Source organism: Rana temporaria, chromosome 2 (genome assembly GCF_905171775.1).
Source record: "Rana temporaria chromosome 2, aRanTem1.1, whole genome shotgun sequence".
Taxonomy (NCBI): domain Eukaryota; kingdom Metazoa; phylum Chordata; class Amphibia; order Anura; family Ranidae; genus Rana; species Rana temporaria.
Genome location: NC_053490.1, coordinates 20,127,553 through 20,150,534, shown reverse-complemented (window position 1 = coordinate 20,150,534; position 22,982 = coordinate 20,127,553). Strand labels below are relative to the sequence as shown.

At 43.2% G+C, this 22,982-nt stretch overlaps 2 protein-coding genes across 2 annotated transcripts; both read right to left on the bottom strand.

Moving 5' to 3' along the window:
- Positions 1–1,942: 1,942 nt before the first annotated feature.
- On the bottom strand, positions 1,943–2,925 carry LOC120928507 (odorant receptor 131-2-like). The gene has a single exon (XM_040339601.1). It carries the CDS (start codon positions 2,893–2,895, stop codon positions 1,966–1,968), a length of 930 nt encoding a protein of 309 aa, XP_040195535.1. The 5' UTR covers positions 2,896–2,925; the 3' UTR covers positions 1,943–1,965.
- A 15,772-nt stretch (positions 2,926–18,697) lies between these two features.
- LOC120928506 (odorant receptor 131-2-like) lies at positions 18,698–19,617 on the bottom strand. Its single transcript, XM_040339600.1, has one exon. The coding sequence runs from the start codon at positions 19,602–19,604 to the stop codon at positions 18,729–18,731; it is 876 nt and encodes a 291-aa protein (XP_040195534.1). The 5' UTR covers positions 19,605–19,617; the 3' UTR covers positions 18,698–18,728.
- Between the last annotated feature and the right edge of the window lie 3,365 nt (positions 19,618–22,982).

The following is a 22,982-nucleotide window of genomic DNA, read 5'->3' as shown; positions in this document are numbered from 1 at the left end:
CTGACTTCTACTACACTGATTAAATATGTTGGATGGCTGGACACAGGACATGTTTAAAAACTGTGTCTTATAAATATATACACTGATCAGCCAAAACATTATGACTAACCACCATAGTCCATCAAGGCATGGACTCCACTAGACCTCTGAGGGTATGCTGTGGTATCTGGCACCAAACCATCAGCAGCAGTTCCTTTAAGTCCTGTAAGCTGTGCGGTGGGGCCTCCATGAAACGCACTTGTTTTTCCAGCACATCCCACAGATCCTCGTTTGGATTAAGATTTGGAGAATTTTAAGAGCAAGTCAACACCTCAAACTTGTTGTGTCGTTCCTCCAACCATTTCTGAATTCATCAGACCAGGCCACCTTCTCCCATTACTCTGTGATCCAGTTCTGATGCTCACATGCCCATTGTAGGCACTTTTGGCTGTGGACACGGGTCAGCTTGGGCACCTTGACCAGTCTATGGCTCCCCATCCCCATGCACAAAAAACTTTGCTTTGTGTGTTCTGACACCTTTCTATTGGAGCCATCATTAACTTTTTCAGAAATATGAGCTACAGTAGCTCTTCTATTGGATCAAACTACATACCATCCCTCCCCACATACATCAACTAGCCTTGGCAATCTATGTCTCTGCCACACATCCATTAACTACTTGCCGACCTGCCGCCGTCATTTTACGTCATTACTAGTAAAAAAAAAATATTAATAAAAATGCCATAAAAATACCCCCTATTTTGTAGACGCTATAACTTTTGCGCAAACGAAAAATATGTAGAAGAATACGTATCGGCCTAAACTGGGGAATTTTTTTTTTTTATATATATATTTTTGGGGGATATTTATTACAGCAAAAAGTAAAAAATAATATTTTTTTTCAAAATTGTCACTGTATTTTTGTTTATAGCGCAAAAAAAAAAAAAACGCAGAGGTGATCAAATACCACCAAAAGAAAGCTCTATTTGTGGGAAAAAAAGGACGCCAATTTTGTTTGGGAGCCACGTCGCACGACCGCGCAATTGTCAGTTAAAGCGACGCAGTGCCGAATCGCAAAAAGTGGCCCGGTCATTGACCAGCAATATGGTCCGGGCTGAAGTGGTTAAAAATGGAGACTTTCTTCATATTTATGAAATCATATTACTTCTAAGCAATCTTTTGCCAGCATTCCTAAATGATTATAAAATAAGCATCTAGGGCCAGATTCTTGTAGAACGACGTATCCTTGCGGCGGCGTAACGTATCCGATTTACGTTACGCCTCCGCAACTTAGACTGGCAAGTATTGTATTCTCAAAGCACTTGCTCCGTCAGTTGCGGCGGTGTAGCCTTATTCGGCCGGCGTAAGCCCGCGTAATTCAAATTTGGATCAGGGGGGCGTGTTTTATGCTAAACTACTGTGACCCGACGTGACTGACGTTTTTCGGAACGGCGTATGCGCCGTCCGTGGAATTTCCCAGTGTGCATTGCTCCAAAGTACGCCGCAAGGACGTCATTGGTTTCGACGTAAACGTAAATGACGTCCAGCCCCATTCACGGACGACTTACGCAAACAACGTAACTTTTTAAAATTTCGACGCGGGAACGACGGCCATACTTAACATTGTTGCGCCGCACTTATGCCACCATATAGCAGGGGCAACATTACGCCGGGAAAAGCCAAATGTAACTTTACTGTGTCGGCCGCGCGTACGTTCGGGAATTCGCGTATCCAGCTAATTTGCTAACTCAACGTGGATTTAGACGGAAGCGCCACCTAGCGGTCAAAAAAAAAAAAGCAGTTTCGATCCGACGGCATAAGAGACTTACGCCTGTCGGATCTAATGGATATCTATGCGTAACTGATTCTAAGAATCAGTCGCATAGATACGACGGGTCAGATTAGGACTTACGACGGCGTACATGGCGCTGCGCTGTCGTAAGTCCTTTGAGAATCTGGGCCCTAATTTTCCCTAACAAAATTTTATCAAGGTCCCTTTAAACAAATAGGGGTGAAAATGTTTTGAGTGTATTTACGGAAAACATTATCTCTTATCCCGTAAATGAGAGGACTGATGAACCTTGGAAGACACATAAAGAAGAAGAAGTTGACTGATGGAACAAATGCGTAGTTTTTTCTCAGGTACATGTCTGTGAAAGTGGAGGAGAAGGACGTAATGCACAAGAAAAGCTGAAATGCGTGGAGCAAGACTGTTTTCCCAGCCTTGAAGGCAGAAGACTTGCTGGAGCTTATTTTGAGGGCAACCATCATGACCTTAATGTAGGTGTACCCGATTATGAGTCCCACCATGGAGAAGCTGAGGATAAGGACCAGAGATCTTATGGTGCTTTGTACTTCATTCTTTGAAAAAGAGAGCCAGTTGCATATCATATAGAGAGAGTAAAAGTCTCGGCTAACAGAGAAATTCATAGCGATAAAGTCAACAGCAATGGGGACTAACCCTAAAGCCCACATTAGAACAATCATATAGTTACACCAGCGGACATTGCAAGTTTCACCATGTCTTAACGGGTAACATATGGCTATGTAACGCTCTACGGACATAATGGCCAGGTTGTAAGGTGTGATCCGAAAGGAGGAAGTCGTAAAGGTACTTAAGGCATAGCAGACTGGCACTGGCATGTATAAAAGGTAAACAGAAGATACAAACATAAAAAATGAAATAAGCAGGTACAATGTATCATTGACGAGCATATGGATAAAAAGCACATAGCGGGCCATTTCTTGTAGGTTTGGTGAGGTGAGGTAGACATGGAGTATCATGGCCAACCAGTGGTAGAAAACCGTGAAAGATAGCACAATCAGGATCAAGACGGTCACCCTTATAATTTCTGTTGTATTATCGAGAATAAGTCCTTGAGTTACATTACTGTAAACGGTTGAGAGGTTGACCATGTCTCTGTGGTTGTAGATCTTCTTCTGTCCTTCAAGCTTAAAAAGAATAAAAGGATTAATGTGAAATGATAGCTTGTAATGCTTAACCCTACATAAATTATAATCATTTGTTTCGATACACATGTTGATGAGATCATTTCAAAGTCAACCGGTCATGAGATTCAGATAAAATACAGAATTCTGAGATTTATACAATTCCTGGAAACCTTGCAAGAAGATCTGAACAAATTAATGGGGTGGGCAACTACATGGCAAATTAAGTTTAATGTAGAAAAATTTAAAATAATGTATTTAGGTGGCAAAAATTTGAATGCTAAAGCATACATTTTATTTGGGTATAGTGTAACGCGACCGTGCAATTGTCAGTTAACCACTTCCGGACCGCCGCATGTACATTTACGTCGTCAGAATGGCACAAACAGGCACATTGGCGTACCTGTATGTCCCTGCCTAGACGTGGGTCGGGGGTCCGATCGGGACCCCCCCCGGTACATGCGGCGGTTCCCGTGGCTTCAGGAGCGATTCGGGATGAGGGGGCGGCTGTACGTTTTTGTCCGCCCCCTCCGGATCGCTCACAGCCAATGCGAGCACTCCCCCGTGTGTCACTTCCTCCTCAAACTCAGGAACCACTAAGCGATAATTTTTCTGATCGCTGTATTAGTGTCACTGTTGCCGCTAGGTAGCTAATTTTTTTTTATTGCGATTTTTTTTTACTAAAGACATGTGGCTGAATACATTTTGGCCTAAATGTTTGACTAAAATTTAGTTTATTTGATTTTATTTATAACAAAAAGTAAAAAATATTGTTTTTTTTTTCAAAAATGTCACTCTATTTTTGTATATAGCGAAAAAAATAGAAATCGCAGAGGCGATCAAATACCACCAAAAGAAAGCTCTATTTGTGGGAAGAAAAGGACACAAATTTTGTTTGGAAGCCACATCGCACGACCGCGCAATTGTCTGTTAAAGCGATGCAGTGCCGAATTGTAAAAACCCCTTGGGTCATTTAGCAGCATATTGGTCCGGTCCTTAAGTGGTTAAACTAACGTAGTGCCGTATCACAAAAAATGGCCGGGGGTAAACCTTCCGGAGCTGAAGTTGGTAAGGAAGTCAAAGGAGAGCCTGTAAACCCATTAAAAGATGCTGTGAGCTTAGATACGCCGACGTTAATTCTTGCTGAATCTAGCCCCTCTGTTGGTAATTGCACGTGACTGATGGGTAATGTTGCATCCCTTGGCAAGGTTTAGCTGTTCCTCTGGAAATTCCAAATTTTGTTACCCTTTATTGTTTATACCTCAATTATTGCCCAATGGTATTAATGCTTAAACTCCAGAAATACTAATGCCGCGTACACACGACCGTTTTTCGGGTTGTAAAAAAATGATGTTTTTAATGGTCTAGAAAAAACGACGTTTTTTTCAACCCGATCGTTAAAACGGCCTTGCCTTCACACGATCGAGAAAAAAAAAATGCTCTAGCAAAGCGCGGTGACGTACAACACGTACAACGGCACTATAAAGGGGAAGTTCCATGCGGATGACGCCACCCTTGGGGCTGCTTTTGCTGATTCCGTGTTAGTAAAAGACGATTCGCGATTTTCTGTCTGTTACAGCGTGATGAATGTGCTTACTCCATTACGAACGCTAGTTTTACCAGAACGAGCGCTCCCGTCTCATAACTTGCTTCTGAGCATGCACGTTTTTTTCACGTCGTTAAAGCCCACACACGATCATTTTTTACAAAGTTAAAAACGACAACGTTAAAAACGTCGTGAAAAATGTGAGCATGTTCGAACTTTGTAATGGCCATTTTTTTTCATCGTGAAATAAACTATTTAACTAATTTAACTAATATAGGGAAACACGATCAATGATGTCACACGTCCAGCCCCGCCCCCCTACAGTTAGAAAAACATATGAGGTCACACATAACCCCTACAGCGCCCCCTAGTGGTTAACTCCTAAACTACCATTGTCATTTTCACAGTTAACAATGCATTTTTTGCTGTGAAAATGACAATGGTCCCAAAAATGTGTCAAAATTGTCCGAAGTGTCCGCCATAATGTCGTAGTCACGAAAAACATCGCTGATCGCCGCCATTAGTAGTAAAAAAAATAAATAAATTATAAAAATGCAATAAAACTATCCCTATTTTGTAAACGCTATCAATTTTGCACAAACCAATCGATAAACGCTTATTGCAATTTTTTTTTACCAAAAATATGTAGAAGAATACGTATCGGCCTAAACTGAGGAAAAAAAACGTTTTTTTATATCTTTTTGGGGGATATTTATTATAGCAAAAAGTAAAAAATATTGCATTTTTTTTCTAAATTGTCGCTCTATTTTTGTTTATAAAAACAAAAACCCAGAGGTGATCAAATACCACCAAAAGAAAGCTCTATTTGTGGAAAAAAAAGGATGCCAATTTTGTTCGGGAGCCACATCGCACGACCGCGCAATTGTCAGTTAAAGCGACGCAGTGCCGAATTGCAAAAACTGGCCAGGTCCTTTACCTGCATAAAGGTCCTGGTCTTAAGTGGTTAAATTGTTTATTTGGACCACATACAATTTAGATCTATACAGCTGACATATTTGTATTTAGTAATGTCTACTCACTCTAGAGTTGTTTCTCCAGGAGGCAACCTCTCTTCAGAACAGCTACTCTTCTGTGGTGATAATTGTATATATATTATTATATACATGCATGCCCTGTATTTATATATATGCTTGCCTTTCCCTTGTTACTAACCACCCCCAATTTATACCTTATTTGCCCACGTGTTGATATTTTTAACCAATTCTTTGGTGGCCTGAAGGGTGGAGATGGCAGATGTGTTCACGTAAAACTTGTTCATCTTCCCAAAGGGGTTTCCGCACGAATGGTTTGATGCATTGCACTTAATTAGGCTCTTTGCTCAATGCATAAGCTGAGAAATTGTGAGATGAGTTGACATTATTGGCTTGATGGTTCTTTCCTGCCTAGGGGGTCTCCACAGTTGAGTAACTAATTTCTAGTATTGTTTACATTTTTATAGTAAATGGCTTATGAACCCTATTATTCCCCCCCCCCCCCTCAGAAAAAAAAATATATACTACCAGCCGCGTTGTTGTCTGTGTTTAGGGAAAATCTTAGGCCGCGTACACACGATCGCTTAAACCGATGAGAATGGTCTGATGGACCGTTTTCATCGGTCCAAACCGATCGTGTGTGGGCGCCATCGGTTATTTAACCATCGGTTAAAAAAAAGGCAACTTGTTTTAAATTTAACCAATTGATTCCTAACCGGTAGTTAAAAACCGATCGTTAGTAGGCACAACCTGGGCTTTTTTTGAGGGGGAACTTGGGGAAACTCAGTTCCTCCTCCTCTGGCTCAGACCCTTTGGTGCCTGCTCACCACAATCACTTGTAAACACAGAAGTCTGGTTTTTGTGTTTACAAGTGACAGCTCTGCACTCTGTGTGTAACCCCCTGAACTCTGCACTCTGTATGTAATGCAATCCTAGTATTTAATGCCCCTTTAAGACCCTCCTACTGTTTTTGAAATCTGAACGGGTCGTGGTTGAATTCCTGCACCTATTTTCTGAGGAAAAAAGCTCTGGGCACAACCATCGGTTAAAAATCCACGCATGCTCAGAATCAAGTCGACGCATGCTTGGAAGCATTGAACTTTTTTTTCAGCACGTCGTGTGTTTTACGTCACCGCGTTCTTTAACCGATGGTGTGTAGACATGACGGACCATTAGTCAGCTTCATCGGTTCAAACGGTCCATATGCAGCACTGATGGGGCACTGATAGGCGGCACGGATGGGCACTGATAGGCGGCACAGATGGGCACTGATAAGCGGCACGGATGGGCACAGATAGGCGGCATGGATGGGCACGGATAGGCGACACGGATGGGCACAGATAGGCGGCATGGATGGGCACTGATAGGTGGCACGGATGGGCATGGATGGGCACTGATAGGTGGCACGGATGGGCATGGATGAGCACTGATAGGTGGCATGGATGTACTGTATTATATTAATTTATTTACTTATGGATGCCAATCAGTGCCAAACAACAATGCCTGCCAATCAGTGATGCCCATTGTAGGCACTGATTGGCATCCATTGTGGGTACTGATTGGCATCCATTGTGGTCTAGGGTGGCATACCTGGTGGTGGGTATCCCTGGTGGTCTGGTGGCATCCCTGGTGGTCTAGTGGCATCCCTGGTGGTCTAGTGTGGGGCATCCTCGGGGGGCTGTGCTGATAATCGATCAGCACAAACCCCCCCCCCCCTCTGTCAGAGGAGCAGCCGATTGGCTCTCCTCTACTCGCATCTGACAGACGCGAGTGAGGAAAAGCCAATAACTGGCTCTCCTTGTTTACATCGTGATTAGCCGTGATCGGACACGGCTGATCACGTGGTAAAGAGTCTCCGTCAAATACTCTTTACCTAGATCGGTGTTGCGGGGTGTCAGACTGACACCCTGAGGACGTCATATGACGTCCAGTCAGGATATTGAAACCACTTTTCCGCCGTCAATTTGTAATAGGGCGGGCGGCAAGTGGTTAAACTCCCTTCCGCGAAAAAGTTTTATCCCTATTGTGGGGTCACCAGTACGGTATTTGTAAATCATATCCCCTCTCAAGCATCTCTTCTCCAGAGAGAATAAGTTCAGTGCTTGCAACCTTTCCTCAGAACTAATATCCTCCAGACCCTTTATTAGCTTTGTTGCCCTTCTTTGTACTCTCTCCATTTCCAGTACATCCTTCATGAGGACTGCTGCCCAGAACTTGACAGCATACTCCAGGTGCGGCCGGACCAGAGTCTTGTAGGAGAATTATCATTTTATTTCTGAAGTTAATCCCCTTTTTTAATGCATGCCAATATTCTGTTTGCTTTGTTAGCAGCAGCTTATCAACTACTAGGACCCCCAGGTCCTTTTCCATCCTAGATTCCCCTAGAGCTCCTCACCCCCCCCCCCCCCAATGTATAGATTGCATTCATATTTCTGCCACCTAAATGCATTATTTAACATTTTTCTACATTAAACCACATCCTGCAGAAAAGTAATTGCCCTTCTTAGCTTAGTATAGTCCTCAAATACAGAGGTTGAACTGTTTACCCCATCCTCCAGGTCGTTTATGAACAAATTACACAGGATTGGTCCCAACACACAACCCTGTGGGACCTCACTACCCACCCCTGACCATTCCGAGTATTCCTCATTTATCACCACCCTCTGAACTGAACTAGCCCTTGTAGCCAGTGTTCAATACAGGTATTCATCCTATGGTCCATGTCAACTGACCTTATTTTGTACAGTAAACGTTTATGGGGAACTGTGTCAAATGCCTTTGCAAAATCCAGATACACCACATCTACAGGCCTTCCTTTATCTAGATGACAACTCATCTCCTCATAGAAGGTTATTAGATTGGTTTGGCAAGAACGATTCTTCATGAATCCATTCTGATTACTGCTAATGATACCGTTCTCATTACTAAAATCTTGTATATCGTCCCTTATCATCCCCTCCAAGAGCTTGCATACTTTTGATGTTAGGCTAACCGGTCTGTAATTCCCAGGGATGTATTTTGGGCACTTTTTAAATATTGGTGTTACATTGGCTTTTCATGGCACCTCATGGCAAAGAACTCTTGATGGCCTAGGCTATAAGAAGATTGCCAAAACCCTGAAACTGAGCTGCAGCACAGTGGCCAAGACCATACACAGGACAGGTTTCCACTCAGAACAGGCCTCGCCATGGTCGACCAAAGAATTTGAGTGTCCATGAATTTGAGCGTCATATCAGAGGTTGTCTTTGGGAAATAGACGTATTAGTGCTGCCAGCAGTGCTGCAGAGGTTGAAGAGGTGGGGGGTCAGCCTGTCAGTGCTCAGACCATACGCTGCATACTGCATAAGATTGGTCTGCATGGCTGTCATCCCAGAAGGAAGCCTCTTCTAAAAATGATGCACAAGAAAGCCTGCAAACAGTTTGCCAAAGACAAGCAGACTAAGGACATGGATTACTGGAACCACGTCCTGTGGTCTGATGAGACCAAGATAAACTTATTTGGTTCAGATGGTGACAAGCGTGTGTGGCGGCAACCAGCTGAGGAGTACAAAAAACAAGTGTGTCTTGCCTACAGTCAAGCATGGTGGTGGGAGTGTCATGGTCTGGGGCTGCATGAGTGCTGCTGACACTGGGGAGCTACAGATCATTGAGGGAACCATGAATGCCAACATGTACTGTGACATACTGAAGCAGAGCATGATCCTCTCCCTTCGGAGACTGGGCCGCAGGGCAGTATTCCAACATGATAATGACCCTAAACATACCTTCAAGACGACCACTGCCTTTCTAAAGAAGCTGAGGGTAAAGGTGATGGACTGGTGAAAAATGTGAAGGTGGAGGGCGCTCAACTATAGGATATAACTACCACATACCATCCTATGATTCTGACACTGGGGAGCTACAGTTTATTGAGGGAAACATGAATATCAACATGTACTGTGACATACTGAAGCAGAGCATGATCCTCTCCCTTTGGAGACTGGGCCGCAGGGCAGTATTCCAACATGATAATGACCCTAAACATACCTTCAAGACGACCACTGCCTTTCTAAAGAAGCTGAGGGTAAAGGTGATGGACTGGTGAAAAATGTAAAGGTGGTGGGTGCTCAACTATAGGATATAACTACCACATACCATCCTATGATTGTGATACATATTGAATTACCAAATACATGCCAAACAAAATAAATAAATTATTATACAAGAAACAGTGACATTGATGCACTATCCACTGGTGCTAGTTGTACAATAGTGATTAGTTCATAGAAAGTCCCAATGGTTAAGTTGTGAAAAAATCCAATGACAGGTCTTCTTTAGCAACTTTATTATATTATATATAATCTTGCCTAAGGTGATAAATGTGATCCTTCACCAAACATATTAATTTGTCTTCACCCAAAGTGATCAGAATTAAGATGTGCTTACCAAAAATATTTGACTTCTTTATTGAAAAAGAGAGTCAAATATAAAGTTGACAGGATTGTGCCTGCAGACATGCTGGATTGACTGGATACGATTTTGGTGCCTCACTCCCGGAGTTCAGGTTAGATGAAAAAAACAGAGATATCCATAGCGTAATACTGTTTTATTTAAAATGAATATAAAAAAGAATGCCAATTGGCCTCTTACATTAAAATGTGCCTCCCGGCACTGGGGCTGCAGATATAACAGTGTGTTCTTTTGGGTCTTGCTCGCTCTCACTCCCATTGCGGCGTGCATTCCACACAGCTCTGCTCGCTCCTCAGGTGCCGGAGATGGTGTAGGCAGACACGTGACCAGGTACCGCCGCCGACGTACGTTTCGTAAGTTTACGTCTTTAGGGGGCATGCCTGGTCACTGAGGATCACGGTATTTGTAGTCTGTCTGGGAGTCTCATAAGACTTCAGACAGGGAATTGAAAGCCAATTGAATTGCAGCCGCAGTACCGATCAGCTGAGCAATCACATAGACGGCATTTTATTAAAATAACAATATCTTATATCTCATGATAATTAGGTTTCTCTAATGGTTCCCAGCATCACAGATATTTTAACTAGTTAATATATAGACTCCCCACGGAAACTAAATTCAATAGGACCCATAATGCTGTGGGTAACCCTTTGCTTGTAGGCTACGCTGATAAATGTAGCCAGTATTCCTATTTCCAGCATCAGTGGGAGATATTCTGCGGGGCACTACATTTCCTCCCCCCCTCTCGTGCTTGTTAGTAGTAGATATTTTACATCCTATACACACATTATCTCCCCCCCTTCATAATTGGGAGAGGATCTATATACACCCCCATAATGCATGATGTGCCCCAATAGGATCCCATGCTTTCGTGTGTATCTCGTACCCTTTCAGTACTTGGCACTGTGCCACCCTCCCAGTTCAACCCGATTACCAATGGAATAAATAAATCAAGGGAGTTTGTTCCTCTCAACTTATAATTATTTTTAATCGTTTGCTAGGAAACAATTCAGTTCCAATTCTATATTGAGTCCAAGTGGCTGCATTGTCCTCAATCTATGCACCCACTTGGTCTCATTTTGAGAAACACTCCTAGTCATATGGGTTCCTCTCCAATGCCTAGAAATGTTGTCGATCCCATAAAACTTGCATAATCTGGGATCACTGGCATGGTGACTCGTAAAGTGTCGGGACACACTATGATTAAGAAAGCTTTTTTTAATATTAGCCAAATGTTGATTAATCCTAGTCTTGAGTTGGCTGGTAGTTCTCCCTACATATTGGAGTGAGCATGGACACTCCAAGATGTAAGTGACGTGGTCAGAGTGGCATGTTATTAGAGGCTTGATTTTAAATGTTTCCCCAGTAACATTAGATTGAAATTGTATAACTTTTTTAGGATCCCCTGCTTGTCTAGTGGTCCTACAGGCTTTGCACCTAGTACAATGATGAAACCCCGATCCATCAAGGAATGTCAAAGGTCTCGTCGGAGGGTCTGGTACATTGCGGGCTAATTGGTTTCTTAGGCCTGGGGCCCTCCTATATATAAACTTGGGGGTATTGGAAATTGAGGTTTTTAAATCTTTGTCTTTCATAAGAATAGGCCAATATTTTTTATATATTGCTTTAATCTGCCTATATTGCCTATGAAACCCAGAGATAAATGCTATTTCTCCTTGAAACTCTTTTTGGTTTGGCAACCAGTAACAATTGCCTATCCATTAAGGCAACCTGTGAACACACTTTTCCAAGTGTCTCCGCTGGATATCACTTTTCCAGAAATGTATTCGTAAGATGATTCGCTTGTGTCACAAAATCTTGTTCCGTGGCACAATTACGTTTCAATCGCATGTATTGTCCCTTTGGTACTGCCCCTATCCATTGTGGATGGTGGCAACTGTGCGCGGGCACAAACTAATTTCTGTCGGTTATTTTGAAGAACGTGAGGGTTTCAAACCTCCTCCCATTTTTCCTGATAGTCAAATCTAAATAATTGACAGACATAGTGCTTGTCTCTGCCAAAAACTTCAGACCATATTTGTTGTTATGCATTTGTGCTAGATACATTTGAAGATTGGTCTCTGTCCCCTCCCAAAACAAAATCACATCATCGATATAGCGTTTGTAGAACATGAGCTATTCATGCTTGTTATGAGAAATGGTCTCCCACCTATTCAAAACTATATTGGCTACACTGGGGGCATAACGTGCCCCCATAGCTACACCTCCCATTTTATTGTAAAACTGGTTATTAGCCCAAAATAGTTATTACCCATGGCCATTTCAAGGCCTTTGATTAGGAACCCAATTTGCGTTTTTTTAAGTTTAGATTATTTTGTTAAGGCCCACCGAAGTGCCTCTAATGCATCTTTATGACGTATGTTGGTGTACAGTGATTCTTTATCCACTGTGACCATGATAGTAGTTTCTGTGGCCTTAAGATTTTGTATTGCTACTATAAGGTCTCTACTGTCTTTCAAATAGGGTGGGCTTTGGGACACTAATTGTTTAAAAAAAACATCTAAATATTCCCCCAGTCTGGAAAAGAGTGATCCAATTCCACTAATAATGGGTCGTCCAGATGGACATTCTCTGTTTTTATGTATCTTAGGCACTGTGTAAAGTACTGGGACTTTGGGTGCATGGAGGACTAGATATTCTGCCTCCTTGGGATTAAGAATTTTCCTATCCAAACCTTCATTCACCCAATTCTTTAATACACCTTTAAGTCGTATGGTAGGGTCACCCTTCATAAGTTGATAGGTGTCTTCAAGTTTTTTTTTGCATTTCACTGTAATAGTATTCTCTTGTGAGTATAACTAATCCCCCCCCCCTTTGTCAGCTGGTCTGACCACTATGGGGCTTAGACTCACGTACCTTTGCGCCGGGCGCAGCGTATCTAAGATACACTACGCCGCCGTAACTTTTTTTTTTTTTCGAATCCTCAAAGAATTTGCGCCGTAAGTTACGGCGGCGTAGTGTATCTTTGGCAGCGTAATGGCGCGGAATTCAAATGGATGTAATGGGGCGTGTTTTATGTTAATACATCGTGACCTGACGTAAACAACGTTTTTTTTAACTGCGCATGCGCCGTCCGTGGGGGTATCCCAGTGCGCATGCTGGAAATTAACCCGGAACAAGCCAATGCTCACGACGGTGACGTCATTCTACGCAAATCCCTATTCGTGAACGACTTACGCAAACGACGTAAAAAATTCAAAATTGTACGCGGGAACGCCGGCCATACTTAACATTGAGTACGCCTCATAACAGCAGCTTTAACTATACGCTGGAAAAAGCCGAACGCAAACGACGTACAAAAATGCGCCGGCCGGACGTACGTTCGTGGATCGCCGTAACTAGCTAATTTGCATACTCGATGCGGAATTCGACGGAAACGCCACCTAGCGGCCGCCAAAAAATTGCAGTTAGATCCGACGGCGTACTAAGACGTACGCCAGTCGGATCTAGCCAAGATGCCGTTGTATCTTGTTTTGAGGATACAAAACAAAGATACGACGCGCAAAATTTGAAATTATGTGGCGTATCAAGAGATACGCCGGCGTAATATCTTTGTGGATCTGCCCCTATTTGTTTATTATTTTAAATTGATTTTAATCCTTGCTTAAACTTTATATTAGAGGTGGATTGCAACTCCCGAACCTCATCTTGTACCATGTTACGAAACACCTCAGTATGGTGGTTCATACCCTTTTGAGGATTGAACACCGACTGGTTTCTCAACCCACTATGCACATACGGATCTGTTACACTTGGTGCTGTATCAATGGTACGTCCCGCAAAATATTTTTTTAATATTTAATTTTCTAATGTGTTTCTCAATGTCGATAAATATTTCAAACTTATCCACATCTTTATTGGGGGCACATTTTAAACCTTGTTGTAATACCTCTAATTCTTGGTTGGAAAATTCCACACCCGCTAAATTATATATTCCCTCACTTAATATGTATCACAATCATAGGATGGTATGTGGTAGTTATATCCTATAGTTGAGCGCATTACACATTTCACATTTTTCACCATTCTCAGTATATAATACTCCACAGAGGAGCAGCTTATAACTCAAATTTAATTATATTTATAATTTATATTTTGGCGCTGAATTCACCCTTTCCTTAACAAAAGGTGACGGACTGACCAAGCATGTCTTCAAACCTAAACTCTATTGAGCATCTGTGGGGCATCCTCAAATTAAAGGTGAAGCAGCGCAAGGCCTCTAAATCCACCAGCTCTGTGATGTCATCATTGAGGAGGGGAAGAGTGGCAACCTATGAAGCTCTGGTGAACTCCATGCCCAAGGGGGTTAAGGCAGTGCTGGAAAATAATGGTGGTCACACAAAATATTGACACTTTGTTCCCAATTGGAACATTTTCACATTTTCATATATATATATATACAGTATTACTGTTTATTAACATATGGAAAGTAAATGTACAGAAAATAAATCCAAATCAAATCAATATTTAGTGCGACCACGTCATCACCCTTTGCCTGAAAAACAGCATTAATTCTTCTAGGTACATGTGCACACAATTTTGGAAGGAACTCAGTAGGTAGGTTCATCTTGGAGAACCAGTCTTTTCTGGATGTAGGCTGCCTCAAATCCTTTTGTTCTTCATGTATTCCCAGACAGATGCAATGGTGCTGAGATCAGGGCTCTGTGGGGGCCAAACCATCACTTCCAGGCCTCCTTATTCTTCTTTACACTAAATATAGTTATTAATGACATTGGCTGCATGTTTAGGGTCATTGTCCTGCTGCAGAAAAAATGCAGAAAAAATTATGAGCCAATCCCATGCCTCCCTGATGGTATGGTATGATGGACAAGGTATCTGCCTGTATTTCTCAAAAAAGCTGCTTTTAGAGGGCACAGTGGCTGCGCTTGATGGGCACAGTGGCTACATTTGATGGGCACAGTGGCTGCGTTTTATGGGCACAGTGGCTGCGTTTTATGGGCACGGTGGCTGCGTTTTATGGGCACGGTGGCTGCGTTTGATGGGCACAGTGGCTGCGTTTGATGGGCACAGTGGCTGCTTTTAGAGTGCACAGTGGCTTTTTTTGATGGGCAAAGTGGCTGCGTTTGATGGGCACAGTGGCTGCATTTGATGGCGGAGTGGCTGCATTTAGAGTGCACAGTGGCTGCGTTTAGAGTGCACAGTGGCTGCGTTTGATGGCACAGTGGCTGCTTTTAGAGTGCACAGCGGCTGCATTTGATGGGCACAGTGGCTGCGTTTGATTGGCACAGTGGCTGCTTTTAGAGTGCACAGTGCCTGCATTTGATGGGCACAATGGCTGCATTTGATGGGCCCAGTGAGGCTGCAATTGATGTTTTTGGCTTGAATCCATGACACCATACCACGGTTATTGGCCAGTCAACTTGTTTGAGAAAGGGAGGTCTCCCTGTAGATAGTCACCATCTTTCTATTTTTTTTTTTCAGGATAATCACTTGCCAGTTTAAGAGCGTTTGTACATTATAGTAGGCAATTTATTTAGTAGTAATTTTTGAAGGATTTGTAATTTGTAGCAGTCTGATATTCATAATAACTCAGCGTGATCTTTTATTATATAAAAGTAAAGGGAGACATTTACAATACAGTTTAATACAGGAGAGTTCTGAAGACCCTGCTCATGAGAGCTTACAATCTAAAAGGGAGGGTGAAGTGATACAAAAGGTAACAACTACAAGGGATGAGCTATTGGAGAAAGTAAACGTTCAGATTATTGGATAGAGACAGGCTGGGCTTCCCTGAAATGATGACTTTTCATGGATCACCTAAAGACGGACAGATTAGGAGATAGCTGTACAGATTTGGGTTGGGAGTTAAGCCTCGTACACACGCTCGGTTTACTCGGCAAGAATCAGCAAGAAAACTGCTGTCAGAGCTTTCTTGACGAGTAAACCGAGCGTGTGTACGAGGCTTTCAGGTTTCTCGACAAGAAAACTGCCCAGAATCTAGACGAGAAAAATAGAGAAAATGGGCCAGATCCACAGACGAAGTACGCCGGCGTATCTACTGATACGCCGGCGTACATTCAAATTTCCCGCGTCGTATCTTTAGTTTGAATCCTCAAACCAAGATACGACGGCATCTGGGTAAGATCCGACAGGCGTACGGCTTCGTACGCCTTCGGATCTTAGATGCAATACTTCGGCGCCCGCTGGGTGGAGTTTGCGTCGTTTTCCGCGTCGGGTATGCAAATTAGCGATTTACGACGATCAACGAACGTACGCGCGGCCGTCGCATTTTCTAACGTCGTCTGTAGTCGGCTTTTTCCGGCGTATAGTTAAAGCTGGTATTTTGCGGCGTATAGATAGACTTGCCATGTTAAGTATGGCTGTCGTTCCCGCGTCAAAATTTTTTTATTTTTTTTTGCGTAAGTCGTCCGTGAATAGGGAATGGACGTAACTCACGTCCAAGTTAAAAAAAAGACGTCCTAGCGACGTCATTTAGCGCAATGCACGGCGGGAAATTTCGGGACGACGCATGCGCAGTTCATTCGGCGCGGGGACGCGCTTCATTTAAATGAAACCCGCCCCCAACCCTCCCAATTTGAAATCCGCCGCCAGAAATACACTACGCCGCCGTAACTTAAGGCGCGAACTCGCTGAGGATTCGAATATACGCCAGGTAAGGTACGGCGGCGTAGTGAATCTCTGATACATCGAAATGTATGTGGATCTGGCCCATAGTTCTTTATTTTCTCGTCGTGAGATTCTCGGCAGTGTTTTCATGCCGAGAAATCCGAGAGTGTGTATACTTACCTGACGCCGTGGAAACCCGCACATGCTCGAAATGACTTTGATGCATGCACGGTAGCTTCCTAGGCATAGGTAGGATGTAGCAAGATGGCATGCTCGTCGTAGTCGATGACGTTACCGCATTTGTTCCATTCAAAAGAACGGCGGTTCTTTTAAATGTAGTGTCTTTACACTCGGGCGGCAATAGATTCTTGCCAAGAATGTCGTCAGGAAAAATAAAGTTTTTTTCCTGACGAGATTCTGGCCCGTGTGTACAGGGCTTTACAGTGGATGGGAGAGGCTCTTCAGAAGTCCTCGAGGAGAGCATGGGAGGAGGTCATGAGCTAGAGCTAGAGAGCAGGAGGACTTGGAAGGAGTGACGCTTTGGGTGATATTTTGAGAAAAGGTTGCTGATAAAGTTCAGGACAGAGGTGTGGACGGCTTTGTATGTTGTTATTAGTACTTTAAAGAGTCGTACACACGATCAGTCCATCCGATGAGAACGGTCTGAAGGACCGTTGTCATAGGTTAACAGATGAAGCTGACTGATGGTCCGTCGTGCCTACACACCATCGGTTAAAAAAAAGATTGGGTCAGAACGCGGTGACGTAAAACACAACGACGTGCTGAAAAAAACGAAGTTTAATGCTTCCAAGCATGCGTCAACTTGATTCTGAGAATGCATGGATTTTTAACCGATGGTTGTGCCTACTAACGATCGTTTTTTTTCCCATCGGTTAGAAATCCATAGGTTAAATTTAAAGCAAGTTGGCTTTTTTTTAACCTATGGTTAAATAACCTATGGGGCCTACACACGATCGGTTTGGACCGATGAAAACGGTCCATCAGACCTTTGTCCTCTGGTTAACCTATCGTGTGTACGAGGCCTAAATGTTATCCTTTGGGTGGGCGGAAGCAAATGGAGGGATTGGAAGAGAGGGTTGATGGACCATTCAGTTCTGATTCCATATTTTGTTTTTTTCTGCTTACTCAATGGTGTTTGAGTGAGATTGCGGGATAACTGGTGACCAGTTTTAACTCCTTAGCCGATGATCAGAGAAGGGTCCAAACTTATAAAGGAAAGGCATGTCAAAATTAGGTGCACAATGTGCTGTGCCGGTGACTAATGGTGATCAACAACACCTAGTATTACATTTGTGTGTGCACTTGCTTTCCAAACAAAGAACTCATGGCACATTTCGCATCATGTAGGGATGATGAGGTAAATATCACATTTAACAAATATGGCCCGGATTCACGTAGCACTTACGCCGATGTATCTCGAGATACGCCGCGTAAGTGCACATATGTGCCGTCGTATCTATGCGCCTGACTCTGAAAGCAAGATACGCCTGTAAATAGGCTTCATCCAACCGACGTAAGTTTCATACGCCGTCATATCGTGGGCGCATATTTACGCTGGCCGCAAGGGGCGCTACCATTGATTTATGATTCGAATATGCAAATGAGTGAGATACGCCGATTCACGAACGTACTTGCGCCCGGCACATTAAAAATACGCGGTTTGCGTAAGTCGTTAGTCCAGCCTAAAGTTACGCCTCATAAAGCAGGTGTAAGTCAGCAGCATCAATGCAAATGGCTGCACCAGGGAACACAGCCGTAGTTTTTTACGTCGTTTACGTAGTACGTGAATAGGGCTAGTCGTAGGTTACGTTCAAGTCGTAGGCAGTGATTCGACGTAACTTAGGCAGTTGTTTAGACGTGATTCTGAGCATGCACACTGGGAAGCGTCCATGGGACGGCGCATGCGCCATTCGTTATTCGTATCTTGATGGCGCTCGGGCCATCATTTACATGGGGTCACGCCTCATTAGCATGGCTCACGCCCACTGCCACTTACGACGAGTTACGCCGAGGGAACCCAGCGTAGATTAGGGAGCAAGTGCTTTGTGAATACTGTGCTCGCCGCTCTGCGCTACGTCGGTGTAGCGTATATTCGATACGCTACGCCGGCATAACTATGCGCCAAGGTATGTGAATCCGGGCCTATATGTTTTGTGTTGTAATAAACCTGGGTTCGCTTTTCACTATAATGATGGGGACTTTTTTGACCGAAAGAACTTGTTCATGTGCTTGCTAAACACTTCATCTCTGATGCCATAAATTAAGGGACTGATCAGTCTAGGAAGCAACATCAATGTTAAAAAGTTAGTCAGGGGAAGCAAATAAAAGTATTGCCTGAAGAACTTTTCTGTGAATCCATGGGTAAAGGCCAACATACAAAGGAGAAGCTGGACCGCATGGAGCAAGACAGTTTTCCCAGCCTTGAAAGCAGATGTTGCCGAACCAACCTTATGAGCCACCATTACGACCTTGATGTACGTGTAGGCAATAGTGCCCCAAACGAGTAGAAAGCTGACAACCTCGCTTACTGTTCCCTGTATGGCTTGTCCTTGAGTGATGATTAGCGATGGCCAATCGCAGATAACTTTGAGAGAAAATGCCTCTTTTTCTGCTGCAAAACAAAATGTAATAAAACTGATCATTTGGGGCACAAAGCCCACAACCCACATGGCCACCATAGCCACTCTTGACCTTTGTACATTACATAGTTCAGCGTACCTTAATGGGTGGCAAACGGCAGCATAACGTTCCAAGGACATGACCGCCAAGTTGTATGGAGTCACTCTAAAGGAGCAGGTGCATATGCTGATGACCAAGAAACAGATTGGTAGAGGCCAATATAAATAATGTGCTGATCCAAAATAAAGGAGAAAGGCAAGAATAATGTATATTAAATCATTTACCAGCATGTGAACGAACAAGATGTAGCGGGAGTTCTCTCTAACGCAACGAGTGGTGAAGAAGACCTTCAGTATGATACTCATAAAGTAAACGAAAATGCCAAACAGGAAGATAATGGGGACAAAGAGAACTCCCCGCATGATTTTATAGAATGTCATGTTTTTCTCGTTGGAGATGGCATGCTGGGTAGAGTTAAACATTTCCAAGGGAAGAAGTTATATTTAAGAGTCTGTCAAGAATAAAAAATAAAAAAAAATCATAATAAGAATAAAAATCAATACATTTTATTTCCAGTGTTTGCCTAGCAATAAAATATTACACAGACGTTTCCACATCAGTGTGTACCTCAGAGGAGCTTACACTTTAGGCTTAATTTCCACTGACGTTTTTACAGCCACATTTCTGAGCGTTTTTTACAGCTCAAAAACGCCTGTCCATGTTATTCTATGGCATCATGCCCACATAGGCGTTTTTGAGCTGCAAATGGCATAGGCGTTTTTTGAGCTGTAAAAAAACGCAGGACCAGGGCGTTCTGTGGCTCCAGAGTAGAGCTGTAAAAACGCCAGACATTAAAAAATGTTCAAACGCTCAAAAACGCTCAAAACGCTTAAAAAACGCTACCGCTGCGTTTTTGAGCTCCAGCTCACAAAAAATAAATAAAAACAATATTTTTTTTTTTTTTACAAAATAAACATGGACAGGCGTTTTTAAGCTGTAAAAAAGGCTAACAAAAGTGGCTGTAGAAACGCCGGTGGAAATGAAGCCTTAATGTCACATAGGTAGATTCAGAAAGAGTTAGGCCGGCTTATCAGTAGATAAGCCGACCTAACTCTGAATCTACACCGCCGTATGTTTAAGCGTATGCTCAAACAGAGATACGCTTAAACATATCTAAGATAGGACGGCTTGCGCCGTCCTATCTTAGATTGCAATTTTTCGGATGGTCGCTAGGTGGCGCTTCCATTGCGGCCGGCGTAGATTATGTAAATTAGTTTGTACGCCGATTCACGAACGTATGCCTGGCCGCCGCAGTCGAATTACGTTGTTTCCTTAAGGCCTTAGGCGGCCTAAAGTTATTCCACCTATTAGGTGGAATAACAATGTTAAAGTATGGCCGCCGTTCCCGCCGCGAGGTTCGAATTTTTACGTCGTTTGCATAAGTCGTCCGCAAATCGGGAGTTACGTAGTTTACGTCGAAATCAATAGGCCCGTACGGCGTACTTAGCCGCAATGCGCACTGGGAAATGTAGGCGCCCGGCGCATGCGCAGTAACTAAAAACGTCAAAAACGTGAGGTCAAGCCTCATTACCGTACAACACGCCCCCCTCCAACACATTTGAATTAGGAACCCTTACGCCCGCCGCGTTTACACTATGCCGCCCTAAGTAAGGAGGTGAGTGCCTTGAGAATCATGTACTTGCCTCTCATACTTAAGGCGGCGTAGTGTAAACACGCTAGGCTACGCCGTCTTAAAATTGCACGGCCGTACCTGAATCTACCTAATAGTGTCAGAGGGAGAAACAGTGACCCATGATTGGTGTCAATGGAAGAAATAGTGCCCCCGTGTTGGTGTCATTAGTAGGAATAATGCTCCAGTGTTGATGTTAGTGGAAGTAAAAGTGCTCCACTGTTGGTGTCAGTGGGAGGAATAGTTCCTCCCCATTGGTGTCTATGGGAGAAATAGTGCCCCACCATTGGTGTCAGAGGAAGAAAGAAGGGCTTATTTATTAAAGCTGGAAAGTTCAAATTCAGTCTCACTTCTGCAAAGAAACCAATCAGCTTCTAGGTTTTATTGCCAAAGCTTAAAGGAGTTGTAAAGGAATTTATAAATTTTTGTTGCTGAAATGACTGTTTACAGGGTATAGAGACATAATAGAATGATTAAAAATAGATAAAAACCAGTCATATAATGTACCTGCAGTTTCTAAATTCGTTTCTGCATGTTGTTTCCTGCTTCTGTGATGTACAGAGCCAATACAGGGCAGTGATGGTTTGGAAAACGAAACTGATTGGTGCTGAGGGGTTTTAGACACACAATAATCACACCTCCTTTAATAGTGACCACAGAGAGAAAGCTCCCAGTACTGTGATCATCAGGAAACAGACAACCAGGAAGTGTGGAGATCAGAGAAGAATTACAGCAACTTGAGAGCAAAAACGAACAATGAGGACATGAAAACAGCACTGCATTAAGGTAAAGGAAGCTATTAAGATAAAAAAAAAAATCCTTTACAAACCCTTTAATTGAACCAGCTGATGTTAGAAGCTGATTAATTTTTCTGCAGAAGTAAGATTTTGTACTCTCCAACTTTAGCAAATTAACCTCATTGCCTCATCATTGGTGTCAATGGCAGAAATTGTGTGTTGATGTCAGTGGGAGGAACGGTGCTCCAGCATTGGTGTCAAAGGAAGAAATGATGCCCCATCATTGGTGTCAGAGAGAAACATAGTGCCCCAGTGTTGACGTTAGTGGGAGGAATAGTGCCCAACCATTGGTGTCAATTGGAGAAATAGTGCTCCATAATTGGTGTTAGTGGCAAGAATCGTTTTTTTTTTATTGTCAGTGTGAGTGTGAGTCCCAGCCTTGATGTCAGTGTCAATGGGAGGAAAAGTGTCACATTCTTGGTTTTAGTGAATGAGGTCATTACCCCATCGTTGGTGTCAGTGGGAGGAATATTGTCTCATCGCTGGTGCCAGTGGGATCCAGAAAGCTGCCCAGCAGTAGTGATCAGTTGGACTTATTTATTTTATTTATTCCAGGTACTAATATAGTGGCATCAATTTACGCAGCACTTTACATATGTATTGTATATTCACATCAGTCCCTGCCCTCAAGAGCTTACAACCAAAGGTCCCTTAAGCCTCGTAGACACACGATAGGTTAACCAGAGGACAATGGTCTGAAGGACCGCTGTCTTAGGTTAACCTATGAAGCTGACTGATGGTCTGATGTGCCTACACACCATCAGTTAAAAAAGCGATCGTGTCAGAACGCGGTGACGTAAAACACAACGACGTGGTGAAAAAAATGAAGTTCAATGCTTCCAAGCATGCGTCGACTTGATTCTGAGCATGCGTGGAGTTTTAACCGATGGTTGTGCGTACTAACGATCGGTTTTGACCTATCGGTTAGCAATCCATCGGTTAAATTTTAAAGCAAGTTGACATTTTTTTATACGAAGGTTAAATAACCTATGGGGCCTATTTGGACCGATGAAAACGGTCCTTCAGACCGTTGTCCTCTGGTTAACCTATCGTGTGTACAAGGCCTTACTCACATTCATACATACACATACTAGGGCCAATTTGGACAGGAACCAATTAACCTACTAGCATGTTTCTGGAGTGTGGGTGGAAACCCACACAGGCAGAAAATGCAAACTCCAGGCAGGTAGTGGTTGGGATTCCAACCGATGACCTTAGTACTGCTAGGTGGAAGTGCTAACCACTTAGCCAGCTTACCTTTGTGTAGGCTCTATGGACCAAAATGTCCTTCTACTGACAAAATGATGTCATGGCTGGAACTGTAAACACTG

What these genes read in the sequence shown, in the direction of transcription:
- LOC120928506 (XM_040339600.1), bottom strand. Translation starts at nt 19,604, where the DNA reads ATGACATTCTATAAAATCATGCGGGGAGTTCTCTTTGTCCCCATTATC.
- LOC120928507 (XM_040339601.1), bottom strand. Translation starts at nt 2,895, where the DNA reads ATGGTCAACCTCTCAACCGTTTACAGTAATGTAACTCAAGGACTTATT.